This window comes from Nyctereutes procyonoides, unplaced genomic scaffold (assembly GCF_905146905.1).
Source record: "Nyctereutes procyonoides isolate TBG_1078 unplaced genomic scaffold, NYPRO_anot_genome, whole genome shotgun sequence".
Lineage (NCBI taxonomy): Eukaryota > Metazoa > Chordata > Mammalia > Carnivora > Canidae > Nyctereutes > Nyctereutes procyonoides.
Genome location: NW_026575046.1, coordinates 32,194,390 through 32,211,937, shown reverse-complemented (window position 1 = coordinate 32,211,937; position 17,548 = coordinate 32,194,390). Strand labels below are relative to the sequence as shown.

Here is a 17,548-nt window from a genome sequence, read left to right as displayed (position 1 = left end):
AACACTTTACAGGTGTTAATATGCAACCACATGGTGAGAACGGCTGACTGTTCTGATCCCCAAATACTCCAGTGAGACCTGGGGTGACCTCACTGTGTCTCCCTCAGATACCTTATACACTAGAAATGACAGTCATAATGAAATCCCCTCAGTGTATAATTAAAAAGGTATCAAATAGGAGTTTTGAGAGCCTAAGTTTGAGTTTGAGGTCTACTGTAGGCAAGATTGAAACTCAAGCCCTCTTGTCAAGGACCACTCCCCCTACCCCCAAACCTTCCTGCTCCCTTGTCCAACTTCCTCATGCTCAGCTGTCACAAGACACAGTACTAGGCACATGCATTCTGGAGTTCTATGGTCCTGGAGGGGAAGCCCAGCTCCATCATTTTATAAACTTCGTGACTTTTGAAAATTCACTAATCCTTCTGAACTTCAGTTTATTCGTCTAAAAAGTGGGCAAAATATTATCAAGGGCTATGGTAAGGGTTCAATAGATATGCATTTAAATATTTTCCTTAGTGCCTAGAATGTAGCAATGATTCAATGAATTGTAGTAGTTACTGCCATTATATTATTGTCATTGTTATTCACTAGGGGTTTAAGGAATTCTGGGTCAGTGGGTCCTAGTGGCTTGGCATCAGGTTAGTCTGCTTGCTCTATTCTTATGACCACATTTCTTGTTTTTTTTTTTTTTTTTTTTTTTGTCAAATTCCCAAGAGCCCAACTCCATTGATTAGGTACCTGCCTTCCTCCTCTGCAGCTCAGTAATATAGTGGCCTGGAGCCTCAGTTCCCACATCTGTAAAATGAGTGTGATGAAATCTACCTTGCTTACTTCATTGGAGTATTGTGACATTCAAAAGCAAGTGGTGTGATTCATAAGAAACTCACATAAACTATAACAGCCGTGAAAATGGGAGAATTATGTTACTTTTACTGTTATTAACCCCCTAGGAGGCACCAAATGGTCCATATTGAAAGAAAATCAACACCTGCAGTGTTTTTCAAACTGGGATCTGCTGGACCCTTTGTATATTCTGAGGTCTGCTGGTTCTTGATAAGCATTTTACAATGTGCTTTTTGTTTCAATCAAACTCTAATCATCAATATTAATATTCTGGTCATTTGTACCATGATGTGAGTACTTATGTTTACATTCCAGTGACACTACAGCATTTAACTATTAGCTCAGTGTTTTCCAAACTGACTCTGCAGATGCATTGTAGGGGTCCACGGGCCCTCTGTTTTGAGAAACACTAGGTTGGTCTAAGATTTGCTGCTGATGTATCACAAAGATAAGAGCTATAACTCTGGAGGGCCCTGACAGGTAAATGCCTGCTTTGACCACAACGTCAGAGCAGCGAGTGAACATGAAGTCGGTCCTGGAGTTTAGAGGAGAACAGATAGCCTGGCCCTCTGGTGTGTTCCAGGGCCTACATGCTACTTTAAGAAATAATGGTATACAGGTGCTCAGTCAGCTGAGTATCCAACTCTTGATTTCAGCTCAGGTCATGGTCTTGGAGTCATGGGATCAAACCCTGAGTTGGGCTCTGTACTGGGTATGAAGGCTGCTTGGGATTCTCGTTCTCTTCCTCTGACTGCCCCATCCCCCAGCTTACCCTCTCTCTCTCTTTAAAAAAAAAAAAAAGAAATAATGGTATAGCTCTTCAGTTTCAGCAAGGTTCAAGTACAATTTATGGACATACCAGTGGTCCAGAAATATAAATACACATCTATCCTATTGTATATAAAATATGAATACATACATATGCATATATGTGTATGTGTGTGTAAATGTATCCACAATATGTGATGTAGAGATGGGTAGATTTAGTATATGTAGGAAGAATTCTCTACCTATGGAGCAGTGTTGAACTTTCCAAAACATGGTGATGTTCAGCAACTTCTTTGATCTCCCAGGTAACACTATGAGCCTTCAGATCAGGAACTATCATTCCCAGTTAATGGGGAGTTGCCCAGGATCACAGAGCTGGCTAAGGGTGGTGTCTGGACAAAAATCTGGGTTGGGGGGTGGAGGGTTCATGGTTGTTTTTACTCCCGGTCCATAAAGCTGTCCTCTCTGATCCACAGTCTCCTTCCCTTTTCTCTTCTAGCAGCACCCCCAAAGCTGGCTATTTGAATCCCTCCAAAGTGATCTTTTGGAAAACTGCTGTTGGCTACTTCGGAGCTTGTGCATTCCATTTCTCTTGTGCGGATAGAACTGTGAAATAAAAGTGTAGCTCCTTCCTTTTGTTAAATCTTTCAAAAGCTTCCTTGGTTTCTAACTCTATAATTACACCCTAATCACAAACACTCTGAAGGAGGGGGTCAGTTCCATGCAGCAGCAGGCTAATTATGTGGCGGAATTTCTAAAAATTATCATCTTATAAATTGCGTTATTTCTCTGAAGAGGGAAGAAAAACACACACCACATACTCGCCTATGTTTCAAACTGAATTAATTAGTAATTTGAAGCCTAATTATCAACTAATCTATTGGAACATGCAAGTCTTTTGTATTTGGATGGTATATGCAATTTGCATCCTATTAGCTGGCAGTTGTAAGGATATGAGAGCTCATTAGGTCAGAAGAAGAAGAATGCAGATCAGAAGGATACAGAAGCCCAAGGGGCTGACTTGGTGATGCAGTGACCAAGGGGTCACTTGGCAACAGATGGAGGCTGGCAATTTAATTATCTGGGGTCTTTCAGTGGCTCCAAGGCCACTGATACGTAATTTCTATCTTATCCCAGAGAGGTGATTATGCATGCCCCCACATTGTTCTGTGTATTCTCAAACAGCAGGATGCTTGCTCAGTCTGTACGGAGAGGCATGCTGGAGTAGTGCATATGGTGTTGGATACTGCCCACCAGCCTTGGTGCTAGCCCTAACTCTATCCCTGACTTGTTCTGTGTCCCTGGCCACACCACCTGCTGGTTCTGTTTCTCTATGAGCAGAGGAGACTTAGATGGCATTAATTTCCAAAGTCCCTTCAGGCACTAAGGAGCTGGGATTAGAGGGATGTCAAGAGTCTGCTTCATTACAAAGTCAAAAATTCTGTCTTTGCAAAATTTTTTAGGATGAGGCTCCTGTTCCCTAAAAGTCTCTGGAGCTACCTACTGTTTAAAATGCAAATACCTCTGAGAAATGTATCATATTTAGCTATTAACAACTGGGTCTGAATTAGCCTATCTCAATGAGCCCTTCTTATTTCTGGTCCTGAGACTGAAATATTAGTATAGCCAAGGCAAGGAAGTTTGAAGGGAAAGAAGGTTTAGGCAGGAACCTGTTTAAGATTGAGATTGGATCAGAAAGACAACTAGAATTTAAGGATTAGGCAGGATGTTTTGGTCTTATTTTTAGATCCTGTAATTTTGGCCTTTACATACAGCCAGACCTGGTGCCTTTGTTCTACTAATGACCTTTTTTCCAAAAATAAATAAAAGAGAGTAATATTTTGTTTCATTAGTTAACACTACTCACGGGAATAATCAACACCAAATAATATGCCTAAAATTACATATACACTTCGTTATAAATAAAAATCTTAAAACCACATCTTAATGAAAACAGAAAATTGCAAAGACAAGCCAGGATTACAAACAAACTTTGTGGGAAAAGTTACCATTGGGGGAAAACTGATAATTGCTCATACTGTCAAATGGCAAAATGTGTTATTGATCAAAATATTTTAAACAATATAAAAACTTGTTATTGATTTGCTGGGAGATATAACCGCTTTGGAAAGTGATTTCCTCAAGATGTTAAACACAGAGTTACCAAATAACCCAACAATTCCACTCCTAGATATATATTCAAGAGACAAGTTTGTGCCTAAATAGTCATAGTAGCTTTATTCATAATAGTTAAAAAGAGAAAATTACCCACGTGTTCATCAACCAATGAATAGATACAATTCAGTATAGCCATAAAATAGAATGTAATTTGTCAATGAAAAGGAGTGAAATACATGCTACAATATGGAAGAACTTTGAAATCATGATGCTAAGTGAAAGAAACCAGTCACAAAAGATCACATATTATATGATTCTGTTTGTATGCAATGTCCAGGATATGAAAATACTTAAAAGGTAGATTGCTAGTTGCCTAGTGCTGGGGGGTGGGGTAGGGGATATAGGGAGCAGTGGGGAGTGAGTGCTGATGGGTGTGGGGTTTCTTTTTTGGGATGACAAAAATTTTTAAAGTTAGATTGTGGTGATGGTTTCATAATTCTGTGATTATACTAAAAAGCAATGAATTGTACGCTTTCTATATATAAACAGTATGGTATATGAATTACATCACCATGAAGCTCTTTACAAAATGTAAGAATGGGACTAAAGGCAAATTAAATTATATTTGGCTTTGGATAAAATTTTGGAAGAATCAAACTGCATGATAAAAAATATGGATGGGGCAGCCCAGGTGGCTCAGCGGTTTAGCACCACTTTCAGCCCAGGGTGTGATCCTGGAGACCAGGGATTGAGTTCCACATCCGGCTCCATCCGTGGAGCCTGCTTCTCCCTCTGCCTGTGTCTCTGCCTCTCTCTCTCTCTGTGGGTCTCTCATGAATAAATAAATAAAATCTTAAAAAAAAGGATGGTCAAAACACAACACAAGAGAAATAGAATTGCTAGATATAATGGCCATAAAATAAAAGTTATAATGGCACATGTTATTGGGTAAAATTTAATATGAATAAAAAATATTTGATGACTCAAATCTTCACAACACTCAAATAATTGTGCCCAATAAAAAGAACTGCAATACATTAAAATGAAAACAAAAATTTTTAAGAAGACAAGCTCAATCTATATCACATAGAAAAGTGAATACAAACTAAATTGACATAATATTTTTCCTGTTGGAAAATTGCTTCTAGTTAAAGATCTGTCAATACTAGTGTATTGTGATTCTGGTATTTGTACTTGTAAACACTATCACTAATGTCAAAATAGAGAGTCAAAACAATGGGGTGGAAACATCCTGTAGTCGTTCAAAGACGTGCCAGTTTTGTCCTTATTGTCAAGGGGCAAAACTGATTGAATCTGCAATTCAGATAACCGTCTCTTCTACGGAAGATTCGAAATTTACTAATAGTGTGCTGTGGTCTGACAAGTGAGAATGTTGAGGGGAAAAGGTAAATTTAGTATTGCAGCTCTGAATTCCCCCTTCCACCCATGCAGTTCCCATTAGCTGGGGACCACAGGAGCAAAGTAAGGCCCAAATGTGCAAAAATGCATAGACTGAAAGTCTGTAGTGCACTGTACTCACCAGATTTGCAAGGATGTAGTGGTAGCCAATGCCATTCTTCTCCAGCTTTATAATCTATAAAACATGATGTGAAGGGATTCACCAATCAGTTTTGCAATTAAAGCTATAACAGTATTAATAGCAACTAACACTGAGTGCTTACAATGTGCCTTTCCCTATCCTAAGTAGTGAGACTACCATATCACAACTACTCAGTGATGGTGGCATTATTGATACCCTCATTTTACAGATGAGAAATTGAAGCATGGAGAGATTAAATAAGTTCCCTAAGTTTACCCGGCTATTAAGTAGCAGATGCAGGATTTGAAATCAGTTTTGTCTGATACTAGGGGTAGAGTAGTATTATCACACACACATACCCCATTCAGATGAAATGCTCATTTCGCTTCTCCCATAAAGTCTTTCCCTGGTTGGAGATTCTTTCTTGGTGTGAATCTTATACTGTGTTGAATTTCCTGCCACTGTCATGACAATATCTGCTGCTTGGATGGATGGATGGGTGTGGGTGGATGGTCAGATGGGTAGGTTCTTGACCTTTAATTCCTTGCATGACTCATGTTCAGACCCAGTTCCTTCTTTTCCTAATATTGTGCCTTCTTCCCTAAACCAGTTGAGTACCCAGACATTAACTGAGCACTTAACCTGGAAGTTGGAAGGGAATGTTGGGATCAGATGGTCCAATCTTCCACTGTACAGATGGGAAGTTCAGGGCTAAAGAGGGGAAGTGATTTGCCTAGATTCTGCAGCAGTGCTGGACAGGAACCCAAATGTTGTGAGTCTTTGCATGTAACACCTAATTATGATTAATTATTAAGAGCCTGGGTCCCCCCAAATCTCTCCATCCTAAAAGTGAAGACTTTTGTAATCATTGTGGGCAGGAAAAATATTTGTAGAAAGAATTATCCAGAGGTTTGCTCAGACAGCCAGACACACTACCCAAGGAACAGCTAAGAGCATAGGCCATAGGCTGGTTTAGCCCTAGCTCAGCCAGCAAGTTAACTTGATCTATTTCTTTATTTTTTAATCATGAAATTGGGGTTAGTACATTCTGCTCAGAGCCTCTCTTGCACTCTTACAAGAAGGCATAAAACATATGAGAAGCACTTGGGCTTCTTGTCTAACTGAATAAATTTTCAAGGTTATTAAAATCCACATTCAGACATCTACTTAATTGGATGTATGTGCATAGCGGCTCACATATTTTTTTATGTAGGGAATAATTAAATGCAAGCACACACAATGAATGCTCTGAAACAGTGGTTAGATTGTGGAATTCCAGACCATCGAGCTCAAATACTATTGGGATGATAGTTTTATTAGTAATTCTTCATTACTTTTCCATCTTCTTGTCAAATGGTTTGCTGCCCTTTCAATAATAAGATACCTTTACCATAAGCCTATTCAGCTTCTAATAAACACAAAACATCAAATAGCAGATTTTTTTTTAGATATTTTAAAACCTACCACATTTAGGCAATGGATAAGAATAATCTGCAGGATAAACTTACAGATTGAAACATAAGAAATGGATGACAATTGATGACTTTTGGTTGGTAAAAATTAGCAATTTCATATAGTTCAACATAATCCAAACCTTCCCACCTGTCTTTTCACTTATTAACCCATTGTCCTCTCTTCTCTCCTTTCCTACTTTCCTTTCACAACCATTTATTAAGTGCTTACTTTGTACCAAGCACTGTGCTGTGGATATAGTGGGAGGTGAGACAAGTATGGTCTTTGGCCCCCTGGAGGTCCCACTTTACTGGGATGAGACCCACACTAAACAGATGAAGAAGTGAGTGCCCTCAGGGTTATAAACTGAGAGAGGTGTTATAAAGGTAATGTACAATTTCATGTGGAACCCATAGCTTTCCTGACCCTATTCCTTCAAAGCTTATTTCCACTGGACTACCTTAATTCATAATCTTTGTGTCTGGAATGTCCTTTCCCATTCTGACTATTCATAACCTTTACAGCTGAGCTTGAATCTCAACTACTCTGTAAAACCTTCTCTGATTAATTAATCCAACCAACAGATATTTATTGAACATGGATGATATGCTAAGCATTATGCTATGTGCTGAGGACAACCTGTGAACATATAAGGCAAGGTCCTTGTGTCCTTACTAAACTGAACTGACGTTTTAGTAGGGAGACAGATGGTAAATATATAAACAGATGAATGAACAAGATTTCAGCAAGTGAGAAGCACTATAAAGACAGTAAAGCAGGGTGATGTGATGGATGGTCTAATCCTGGTCTCTCTCATCTTTAACTCATTCTCAGCTTAATGACTGTACTATATAATTTGGTGTCTGATATACTGTCAAAGCATTATATTCTAATAAGCCTATTCCTTGCTCACAAACCTTCACTGCCTCTCCACTCTCTTTGGAATAAACCCCAAACTCCTTAGAATGGTTTCCAAGGATAGTCTCAATTGTGTCACCATCACTGTCTCCTAGTAGACACTCAGCATGCTCCAGCTGGCTTGCTAAGCCATTCTACCAACCTCAGCCCTCACATGTCTTCTGGGCCTCCCTACTTGCCTTTCTTTCTAGCTTAATGGCTCTTAACAAGCCAATGGCTACCTATAAATATTCAGACCTATCTCACATTTGGGATCTTTCCTTGACCCTTCATTGATTCCCTATTCTTTCCACACACTCAAAACATATTTATTGAATACACACAAGATACGAAGCATTATTCAAAACACTATGGATACCACAAAGAAGAAAATAAAACAAAAATCCTTGCCCTCAAAATTCCAGTATTCTAGTTGGGGTGCTGGAGACAGAGACAGGCCATTCCCTTACTGGAATTGAGAATCACTATCTCCTTCTTTAGGTTAGGCAGGACATTTGTATCAGACTGAAAAGATCCGAATTCAAGCATTTGATTGTTTGGAATGATGTCAAAATGTCAGGCTGCAAGCCTTTAGATGTAAATTCAAGACTCATCACTGTTACTAACTAGTTGTTTGAACCCAAGGCAAATCAACCAATGTGACCATCAGTTATTCCATCTGTGAAATGTGAATACACACAGTAAATCGGGTGCTCTGTAAGATCTGTTCAGCAATTCAGTCTTGCTTTTCAGAATAGAAAAACCTAACAGTTAAAAGAGTTACTATTACTACAGTCTAAAATGCCCATATAAATAAGTCACTTCCCTATAAAACAGAATTTGTCTTTTCACAGAATATGTGGCTAAAGTCAGCAGAGGCTGAAAAGTTACATTTTTAGGAGGGTCTGGCTCTGCAGCCAGAAGTCTGACTTCCTGCTTTTCTTATATACTAGCTGTGAAATCCCAGGCAAGTCTCTTGTTTCTTTATTTATAAATTAAGGGAGCTGATAGATGCAGTTTTATACAGTTTATGTGAAGATGAGGTAGCATGATGCATGGAAAAGACTTGGCATGGTGTCTGGTATATGGCAAGTGCTCAGAAAATCGTAGCACTGGCTACTATCTTTACTACAGAACAATGAAGGACAAGTCATCAGTCTATTAAGAATACCTAATTATTGTTCAGCACTTTTTCCAACTGCTATCTCACCCAATCTTTTTCTCAGCCCTGTAGAACAGAAGCCATCATTCCTATTTTACAGATGAGGACCCTTATGCCCAAAGAGGGAAATGACTCAAGAAGGCAGTACTAGGTGGTGCTATAAATAGCAAAACTAGGCAAAGGCTTACATATGTCACTTTCTACGGGGCAGGCTCCTTTCTTTACATGAATAGATTTTTATTTTTTATTTATTTGTTTTTATTTAAATTCAATTAGCCAACATATAATACATCATCAGTTTAGATGTAGTGTTCAATAATTCATCAGTTGCATATAACACCCAGTGCTCATCACATCATGTGCCCTCCTTAATGCCCATCACCCAGATACCCCATCCCCCCACCCACCACTCCTCCAGCAAACTTCACTTTGTTTTCTATAGTTAAGAGTCTTTCATGGTTTGTCTCCCTCTCTGATTTTTTTCCCATTCAGTTTTCCCTCCCTTCCCTTTTGGTCCTCTGCATTCTTACATTCCACATATGAGTGAAACCATATGATAATTGCCTTTTAATTCTCACAGGAGCTGTCTGAAGAAAGCTATAATTATTATTATGCCCCTTTCACAGATCAGAAATCTGAGACATAGAAAGATTAAAAACCTGGCCCAAAGTCATGGAGCTAGTAAAGACTAGTGGGGTTTAACTTCCAGCCACTCTGGCGGAAGGGTCTCTGTGCTTAACCATTACCCTATACTGCCTTTTTTAAACTAGCATTCAAATCCCTTGAGTCCAGCCCAGAGAATCCCATAGAAACAATTTTTCTGGTTTCTGTTTCCAAGAGGGGTGGTCAGATCCATACTTTATCTAGTAGAACACATAATTAATGCCTTAAACCATCACTGATTTTCAAAATTTCTCCTGTTCTGTTGCTGAGACGTCTAAATGGTTGCTGAGCTCATGGTGAGATTCCTGGTGGGGGTCCCAGGGTCTAGAAAGGCCATCAACAAGCTTTGTCATATTGTCAATTACCTGAAACTACCGTCTTTAATTACATGGCACTGTTAAATAATGATTGCAAAATCTATTTTCTTGCTAGCTCAACCTAGATACACAAGTATATGTCTGTCGAAAAGACAAGAGATTAACACAAAGGCCTGCTGCTTGTGAAATGGGTACATGCTCTAGTTCTTAGAATAGGAAAAACCACAGCTTAGAGACCTCTGGCTAAAAACTATTGAGGTTACAGTGCCCTTTCACAGGATGTACAATCAATGGATTTCTCAGACACATGAGTGTATTTATGGAAACAGTACAGAGGTGCTTGCTGCTTCCCTGTACTCTTAAAACAGGGCAGTGGGCCGAATGGATGAGATGCTAAATGCTAGACCAGTGATGACAGAACCCAGGAATCTGATTCTACAGTCTGTGTTCCCAGGTGATAGTGCTTCACAAACTCTAAAATGCAATGTAATACGCTTTTTCACCATAAAGCAACTGATCTGAGAACCATTTTAAGCCCTAGATCCAGTCTCCCATTGTTTGTGCTATTTCATAAAAGTTCAGAATTAAAATGTATAAATTACAGAATGTGGGGAAGGAGTCACCTGTCTCATCTAGTCAAGAGCTCTCTTTTTAACACTCAAGGCAAAAGGCCATCCAGCTCCCTCTTGAACCACTGCCCTCACCCACTCTAAGCCTTTGCTACATGCACTACCTGGCCCAAGATGGCATTGAGGCGTTCTGATTCACAGTCCACCACCACTAGCCGCTCCTTTTTCTTTTCTAGGTCCTGAAAGAGCATCCGGTATCCTTCCTCTGTGGTGGTCAAAATGTTGACTGCTGTCACCTGCCAGTTCTTCTCAGCAGCTGTGTCCAGAACTTTCTGCAGGACAGACAAACCTGGAAATTGGGTAAGACAGAGAAGTGGCAATCAGGATACACAGGTACCACCTGCCTTCACTTGGCACCCACCTCCATTGTCTCCCCCACTCCTGACTCCTTCACCAAACTCAGCTCTAGCTTTTTCCCACTATGCAAGTCTGAGCCCACTGAAGGCAGGCAGTGGTTCTCTTTTGAGCTTGTTTCCAGAACTCAGCACACAGTAGTGTTAATTAAAAATATAATCTAAGGCTCAAATCCTGTTGCTACAATATGCTGGTGACCTTTTACAAACTCCTTAGCTTCTTTAAACTTTAGTTTCTTTAATGGTAAAATGGTGATGTTAATAATGCCCGCCTCATAGTGTCATCATAAGGATTAAATGAGAATGTTTGATACATGGCAAGGGTTTTATAAATATTATTATTGGGTATTTAGTAGTTGCTTATTAAATGTGCCAACCCAACATCTAAATAGGCACCTAATAACTGTCAAATTCATGAATGTTCAATACCTGATACTTTGCCTCTTATGTAGTAGGTATTCAATCAGTGTGTACTGACTTAAATTATTCTCTTCTAATTTATAGTTAAATGAGAGAGAAGCCCATTACTCAATGCAGTTTTGTTTCATCTTTAAGACATAAATGGTCTCGGTTTCCTACGGCTGCTATAACAAATCACTATAAACTCATTGGTCTGAAACAACACATATTTATCAGCTTATATTGCCACAGGTCAGTTTGAAATGAATCTCCTTGAGCTAAAATCAATGTGTCAGTGGGGCTATGTTACTCTCAGGAGGTTCTAGGGAAGAAAATTTTCTTGCCTTTCTAGCTTCTAGAGGCTTGCTTGCATTCCTCAGTTTATGGTCCCTTCCAAGTTCAAAACCAGCAGCGACTGGTCAAGTCCTTCACACATCAGCCTCTGACACTGACTCTTCTACTTCCAACTTCCACATTTAAGAACCCTTGTGATTATATTAGGCCCAAATGAATAACCCAATCTAATCTCTCTAAAATCAGTTGGTTAGCAACATATATTCCATCTGTAATCTTAATCCCTCTTGCCATTGAATATAATACATTTATAGGTTCCAAAAATTCTTAGAATATAGATATCTTTGAGGGGAAGATGAAGGTCATTTTTCTGCTACTTTAGGTGGTTCTTTCACTCTTACATTATTAATCAATCTTTTGTATGTATATTAGTTGTCTCCTAAAACTGCTAATCCCTCCCATAGTAATCAGCACGGTGCCTGGCCTCAAGAATCCTCTCTCAATTGATTCTGTTATGCCTTCTTACCTTCGTTTCTTTTGCAGTGCAAGCTATTCGGCATGCTTACGCCTCATATTCACTGAAAGTTTACTGGGGCACTATTCTACTAGCTTTCCTGTTTTCAGTTTACTTAATCATATGAGGCACAAATCATTATTATCCCCATTGCACCACAGATAATGAAAATTGAGGCTCAGAGAGATTTAGTTTTTGGCCCAAGGTCACATAACTAACAAATGGCAGAGCTCTGAGCTCAGATTCCTGAGACAGATAGAGTCCTTTTAAGAGCATAGGTGCTTCTGCCAACCCCAGAGGTGATTCTCTATAATCAAAGTTACAGTCTTCTGGGTTCTGGGAAGTAAGTTTGCCATTTCTAGGCCTCAAGCTTCAGAATGCTGTAAAACTGTCCTGAAATAGCCCTTCTGCAGGTATGATCCTTACAATGACTGCTGTTTGAGAAGGGAAATCCTCAAATAAGGAGAGGGAAGGGAAAATTGAAGAAAGCAGAGGGTTTCTGGTCTCTCCTGCCAGCTCCTCCTCGTTGAACAATGCCTGCTTAACACTGCCCCCAAAAACCAATCTCACAAGCCACTCTCCTACTCAAAATCGTCTCGGTCTTCCCCCAGTCAACCTCCTATAAAATCTCCATTTCACTTAGGGTAAAACTCTTCTGTCTCAGTTTCCAGACCTTTCATAATCCATTTATTTACTTATACCAATTATGACTAAGTTCTGATGACTACTTAGTATACAAGGGAAAGAAAGGTAGGAGAGTACAATACAACCACCACAGATGTTAGAAAAAAGAAGGTAGTTCACATTTAAGGATTAGGGAATAGAGAAAGCAGTGATTGAGCAGACTACAAAAGAGAAGGAGGATTTACATATGTAGATTTGGGAAAGCAAGTGCATTCTAGAAATGAGGAACAGCATGAGGAAATACACAGAGAAGAAAAAAAGCATAGGAAACATTTGGAAAGTGTGATGTAAAATTCAAAATGTAAGTGGAAGCACAATTAGAAGGGCCTAGGAGAGGTGATGATTATGTTGATAGCTAACATATATGGAGGACTCTGAGCACTTATGTTCCATGCACTGACAGGAATGTTCTAGTCATCTCATTCAATCCTCACAGCAACTTTAGGAGGTGGAGATCAGGTTTATCTTATTACAGGGATGAGGGAATGAAGGCACAGAAAATTTGCCCAACATAAATGGTCAAACTGAGGCAGAGAAAGCTTGCCCAAAGACAAACAGCTGGAAAGGAGAGGAGATGGAATATAGATCCAGGTCTGTCTGACTCTACAGTCTTTGCTCCTGACAACTATGCTGTGAGCTATGAACCATTCAACATAGGCCCTTGGGCTTTGAGTCTGGACTCAGGAGCCATGGAAGCTTGGTGAACTGTAGAGTGACATGGTATGTTAAGAGGATTACTCTCTCAAAGGATGTTTCCACACTGTAAGTTGGAGGTTAGCGCCAAGAAATCAGCCCATCGAAGTAAAGCATTTCTGGATCATTCCCCCCATGCTTTTCACTGAGGCAAGGAGGCATCATTCTCCTTCCTGCTGGAAATTTTCTCCCATTACTCAACAGTCTCCCACCCCAACCCTTGGCTTACCCCGGTCGGCATCATAAATGTAGACAAATTTCTGCCATTTGTAATGGTCGATGATGCTGATAAGAGCATCCTGCAGCTCTGGGCGCAGCTGAAGGACAAACTGATTGGAGGTGTCAACAGGAAAGCTCGGTGTAATGAAGCAGACATGGAGGGCCCCACAGAAGGAGGTCAGCATGTTGACAGTTCTCCGTTCATAAAACCCAAAGATGGCGTAGACTCCTTTGGAGAACTGGGAACAGACTGGAGGAGGAGAAGAGAAGGATTAATAGAAGATACAAGGAAGCTGGCAGATGGCTCCAAAACTAATCCATTCACTAGTTCATTCATCCCAACTCATCATCTTTACATTCACCTATCTTCTGGCCATCCACCCATCCAACCAATCTATCCATCCATCTTGCAAGTCTAATCCAACTGTCCATCCATTTTACCTATTTATGCATCCCATTCACCCATCCATCTGATTTAATATTTAAGAGGTACCAATTCCATATCAGATGTTATCATGCTTATTAATTATAAATATATATAAACCATTTTCACATGTTCTCTTACTTTATCTCTGCAGTGACCTTAATGAAGGAGAGGGATAAATGAGTCATTTTTAAAAAGGGAAAAACTAAGTCTCAGAAAATTAATGAATGTGTCTAAGATGGAACAGGTAGGGCATATCTGAGTTGGGTGGATATTTTAACCCCAATCCAGTCATCCTGCTATGACAATGCCCATCACTTTAAGGCAAAGCATTAAAAGCTGTAGGAGGAAGCGGGTCTGCCAGCTTGCTGCTGATACATGCTTAGAAAATAAGCATGGATTTTCTCAGTCTACCCTTAGCTTTCAGTGTACATTTCTCTGCCAATGTTCACTTTGTGTTTGCACATCCTGCTAGCTGACTTTTCAGCCTCCCCACCCCCCTGCCCAGTGTATCAGACATAGTAATAGCTTAGCTGTATAAACATCCCCATGGGAGCCATTTTGTAAGATCCCAATGTAGTTACCAATCCTGGTTTATGGTTTATTACATTGCTAGTTAGGATGCAATATTAAAAAAAGAAAAGTTATAGGGCCAAATCCCAGGTCATTTAACTACTAAGCTCATTTTAATACATGATACAGGAGAGGTGTCATTGTTTTTGCCCCAGTTAAGTAGGTGACCAACCCTAAAGCCATCTCTGATGCCTGAAATTACCTTGCTAATATGGATAGTGAGATGAATCATCCTCATCACAATAACAGCATTTTGGGGCACTCTACAGTCCTTTCACATATATTAGACTTTTCATTTCACATCACAACCCTGTGGCATTTTTTTTTTAAGATGAAAAAGCGAGTGCTCTTAGGTCCTCTGTTTCCTTTAGCATATCACCTGCTTCCATGACCCTGCATTACCTTGTATGTGGGGTCTCAAATTACCCAATATAAGCATCACCCAAATGTGTTCCATGAAACATTAGTCCCACAAAACACTCCTTAAAAAAAAAAAAAAGACTTCTTTGGTCAAGTAGATTTGGGAAATGGTGTATACCTTGTCTGCATCTTGGAGGTTCATACTGCACACTAGTTACATAAAAGGTTGTGAGGAATCCTGTTCAACTTTAACCCAGATTTTGTCAAGTCTGCACATCCCCAGGATCCTTTGTTGGCGAATACTTTTAACATGTTATTGAAGATCCTCTGGGTCTTGCTGCACTAAAGAATGCAACTAACCACCAGTACTCAGTTGTCTATTGTGACTCTCAGTTCTCATTCAGTCCCTAGAGCTAATGGGCTTAAAAGTTCATCTCTTAAAGATGAACTGTACAAGTCATCTGTCTGATTCTCACTGAAAACGTATGTATCGTCCACAGGAAACTGGGCCAGTACATTAACATCTGCTTGCATACCTGCAGTTACTGGGCATTTATTACTTCTCTAGGTGCCGAGTCCACTGACTGATGACTCTTTGAGACCAGAACCTCATGGAATGTCTGCTCTTAATGCACTTCACAGTCCTCCTGGTATCTGAAGGTAGACTCATGCATTCTAGACTTTTGGCATATAGTTTCCAGCAGTGAAATTCCTTCTCTACCCAAAGCAAGGGGGATCTTTTTAATTAACAAAAGTAAAAACAAAACACAATTTCCCTTCCTGGTGCAAAAGCTCTCAAAAGTTTTGAGGTTTCTTATTGTACACAGGAAGCATCTGACCATAGCTCAGAGCCTGAATAACCAGCCCCTTAGACCTCTCCCACCTTACACTCCTCTCCTTGCCCCCTGCTCTGGCACCCAGCCTTGGTAGCTGTTCTTTGGCGCTCTGAGCTCACTGTGCCTTGAGACTCTGAGGCAGCTGCTTCCTTCCTCCACCTGCAGGGCTCTTTCCTTATCTGTTTGCAAAAATCACTCCTTTTTGTTATCTTTTTTTTTCAATTTTTTAAAATTTAAATTCAATTAGCTAACTTATAGTACATCATAATTTTGGATGGAGAGTTCAATAATTCATCAGTTGCATACAGCATCCAGGGCTCATAATATCACTCCTTTTCTCATCTCAAATCTTACCCCCTAAAAAGGCCTTTCTTCATCACCTCTTCTTAATAGTGACTCCAGCCTCCCCACACCTGCCTCTCTGTCATTTCAACCTGTCTTACATCTTAGACTTTTCTTATCATCTGAAATCATTTCCTTTTTTTGCTTCTTAATATCTATGACTGCTTGGGTCAGTGTTAATCCCTGAAAACAGGGGTCTCACTTGTGCCCCAAAGCCACCATAGTGCCTGGAACATGGTAGGGCTTAATAAGTATTTGTTGAAAGAATGAATGAGAAATGCTTGATAAGAGGGTCTACATGACCCACAATAGGGTATGAGGGGGAGCTGGACCCAAACAGAGATGACTGCTGGGCCACCCTGGACCTCCTGCTTCTCTAAAGTAGATATTTATCCTTTCTCACTCAGCCTATTTTCTCTTTCACCCTAATGAGGACATTCTATCTGTTCACAGCAGACAATAGGCACTGTCTTTAAATATCTATTGTAATTGCCAGAATCAAGATTTCCATAAATATGGATTTCTTCACCAGGAAGCATACACTGTATGTTATTCTTCCTATGTTAAATATAGATTTGTCAAAAAGCACAATCCATCTTACTGAGTGAAGTGTATAGAGGGAGCACATAAACCCGTTAAAATATTATAATATGCTCTGTACAGTATTTTTAGGATTTCTTCTCCCTCCTGCTGCAATGAAATATTATCCTGTGGGATATGAGTCTTATGTTCCAGATCTATTCCCTCACGTCATCCACTTGGTTTCACACCTATAGCTGGGCCTCTGGGGCCCTCATGGCTGGTGTTTCTTGCAAAAATTTAGAAGCAAAGGAGGAGATGGAGGTATAAGAAATAGGAGTTGGTGCACATGATCAAATCTTTAGACACACAGAGGCCAGGAAATTTTCTCCCTCAAGTGATTTGTTTTCTCTTTTCAAATTTATCCCCCTTAAACTGAGTGCTTTATCCTCTAAGGCTAAGAGGGTGCTCCCTCTTACCCAATGCTCCCTAAGAAAGCATGGCTTGGAGGTAAGTTGACCTGGATTTACTTGAGTGGACCCTGGCCTTCAGAGTGGCTTGGCATCTGACCTTCCAGCTAAATCTTTATTTTGGCCAAGCAGGAACAGCTCCAGAGAGAGACAGAAACAGAGAGAGAGTGAGATGCAGACAGAGACAGAGAGACAGATGGACAGAGACAGAGAGACATACAGAGACAGAGAAAGAAAGAGAGATAGAGACAAGGAGAGAGAGAGAGAGAGAGAGAGAGGCATTCTATAGGTCTAAAGTCTGTGGAAAATTGCAGTCATTTGTTAAATATTGAGAAATACACTTAGTAGTTGTAGGGCATTTCTTTGAATTGGCCATAGTAAATATTCAATCAGAAGAGATAAGGTGGTCCTATGAAAAAAAAGTACTAAACTAGATGCCAGAAGACCCAGAGGATTCTTTTTGGTTTTATCACAACACA

General features: G+C 39.9%; 1 protein-coding gene across 2 annotated transcripts in view; it reads right to left on the bottom strand.

Moving 5' to 3' along the window:
• Positions 1-17,548, bottom strand: part of GRIA1 (glutamate ionotropic receptor AMPA type subunit 1) — a 301,513-nt gene that overhangs the window by 134,034 nt on the left and 149,931 nt on the right. For both annotated transcript variants that reach the window (XM_055325538.1, XM_055325539.1), the window contains exons 3-5: positions 13,556-13,795; positions 10,494-10,678; positions 5,270-5,323 (exon numbers count right to left, since the gene is read on the bottom strand). In XM_055325538.1, coding sequence (XP_055181513.1) covers positions 5,270-5,323; positions 10,494-10,678; positions 13,556-13,795 — 479 coding nt within the window. The remainder of the gene's footprint in view (positions 1-5,269; positions 5,324-10,493; positions 10,679-13,555; positions 13,796-17,548) is intronic.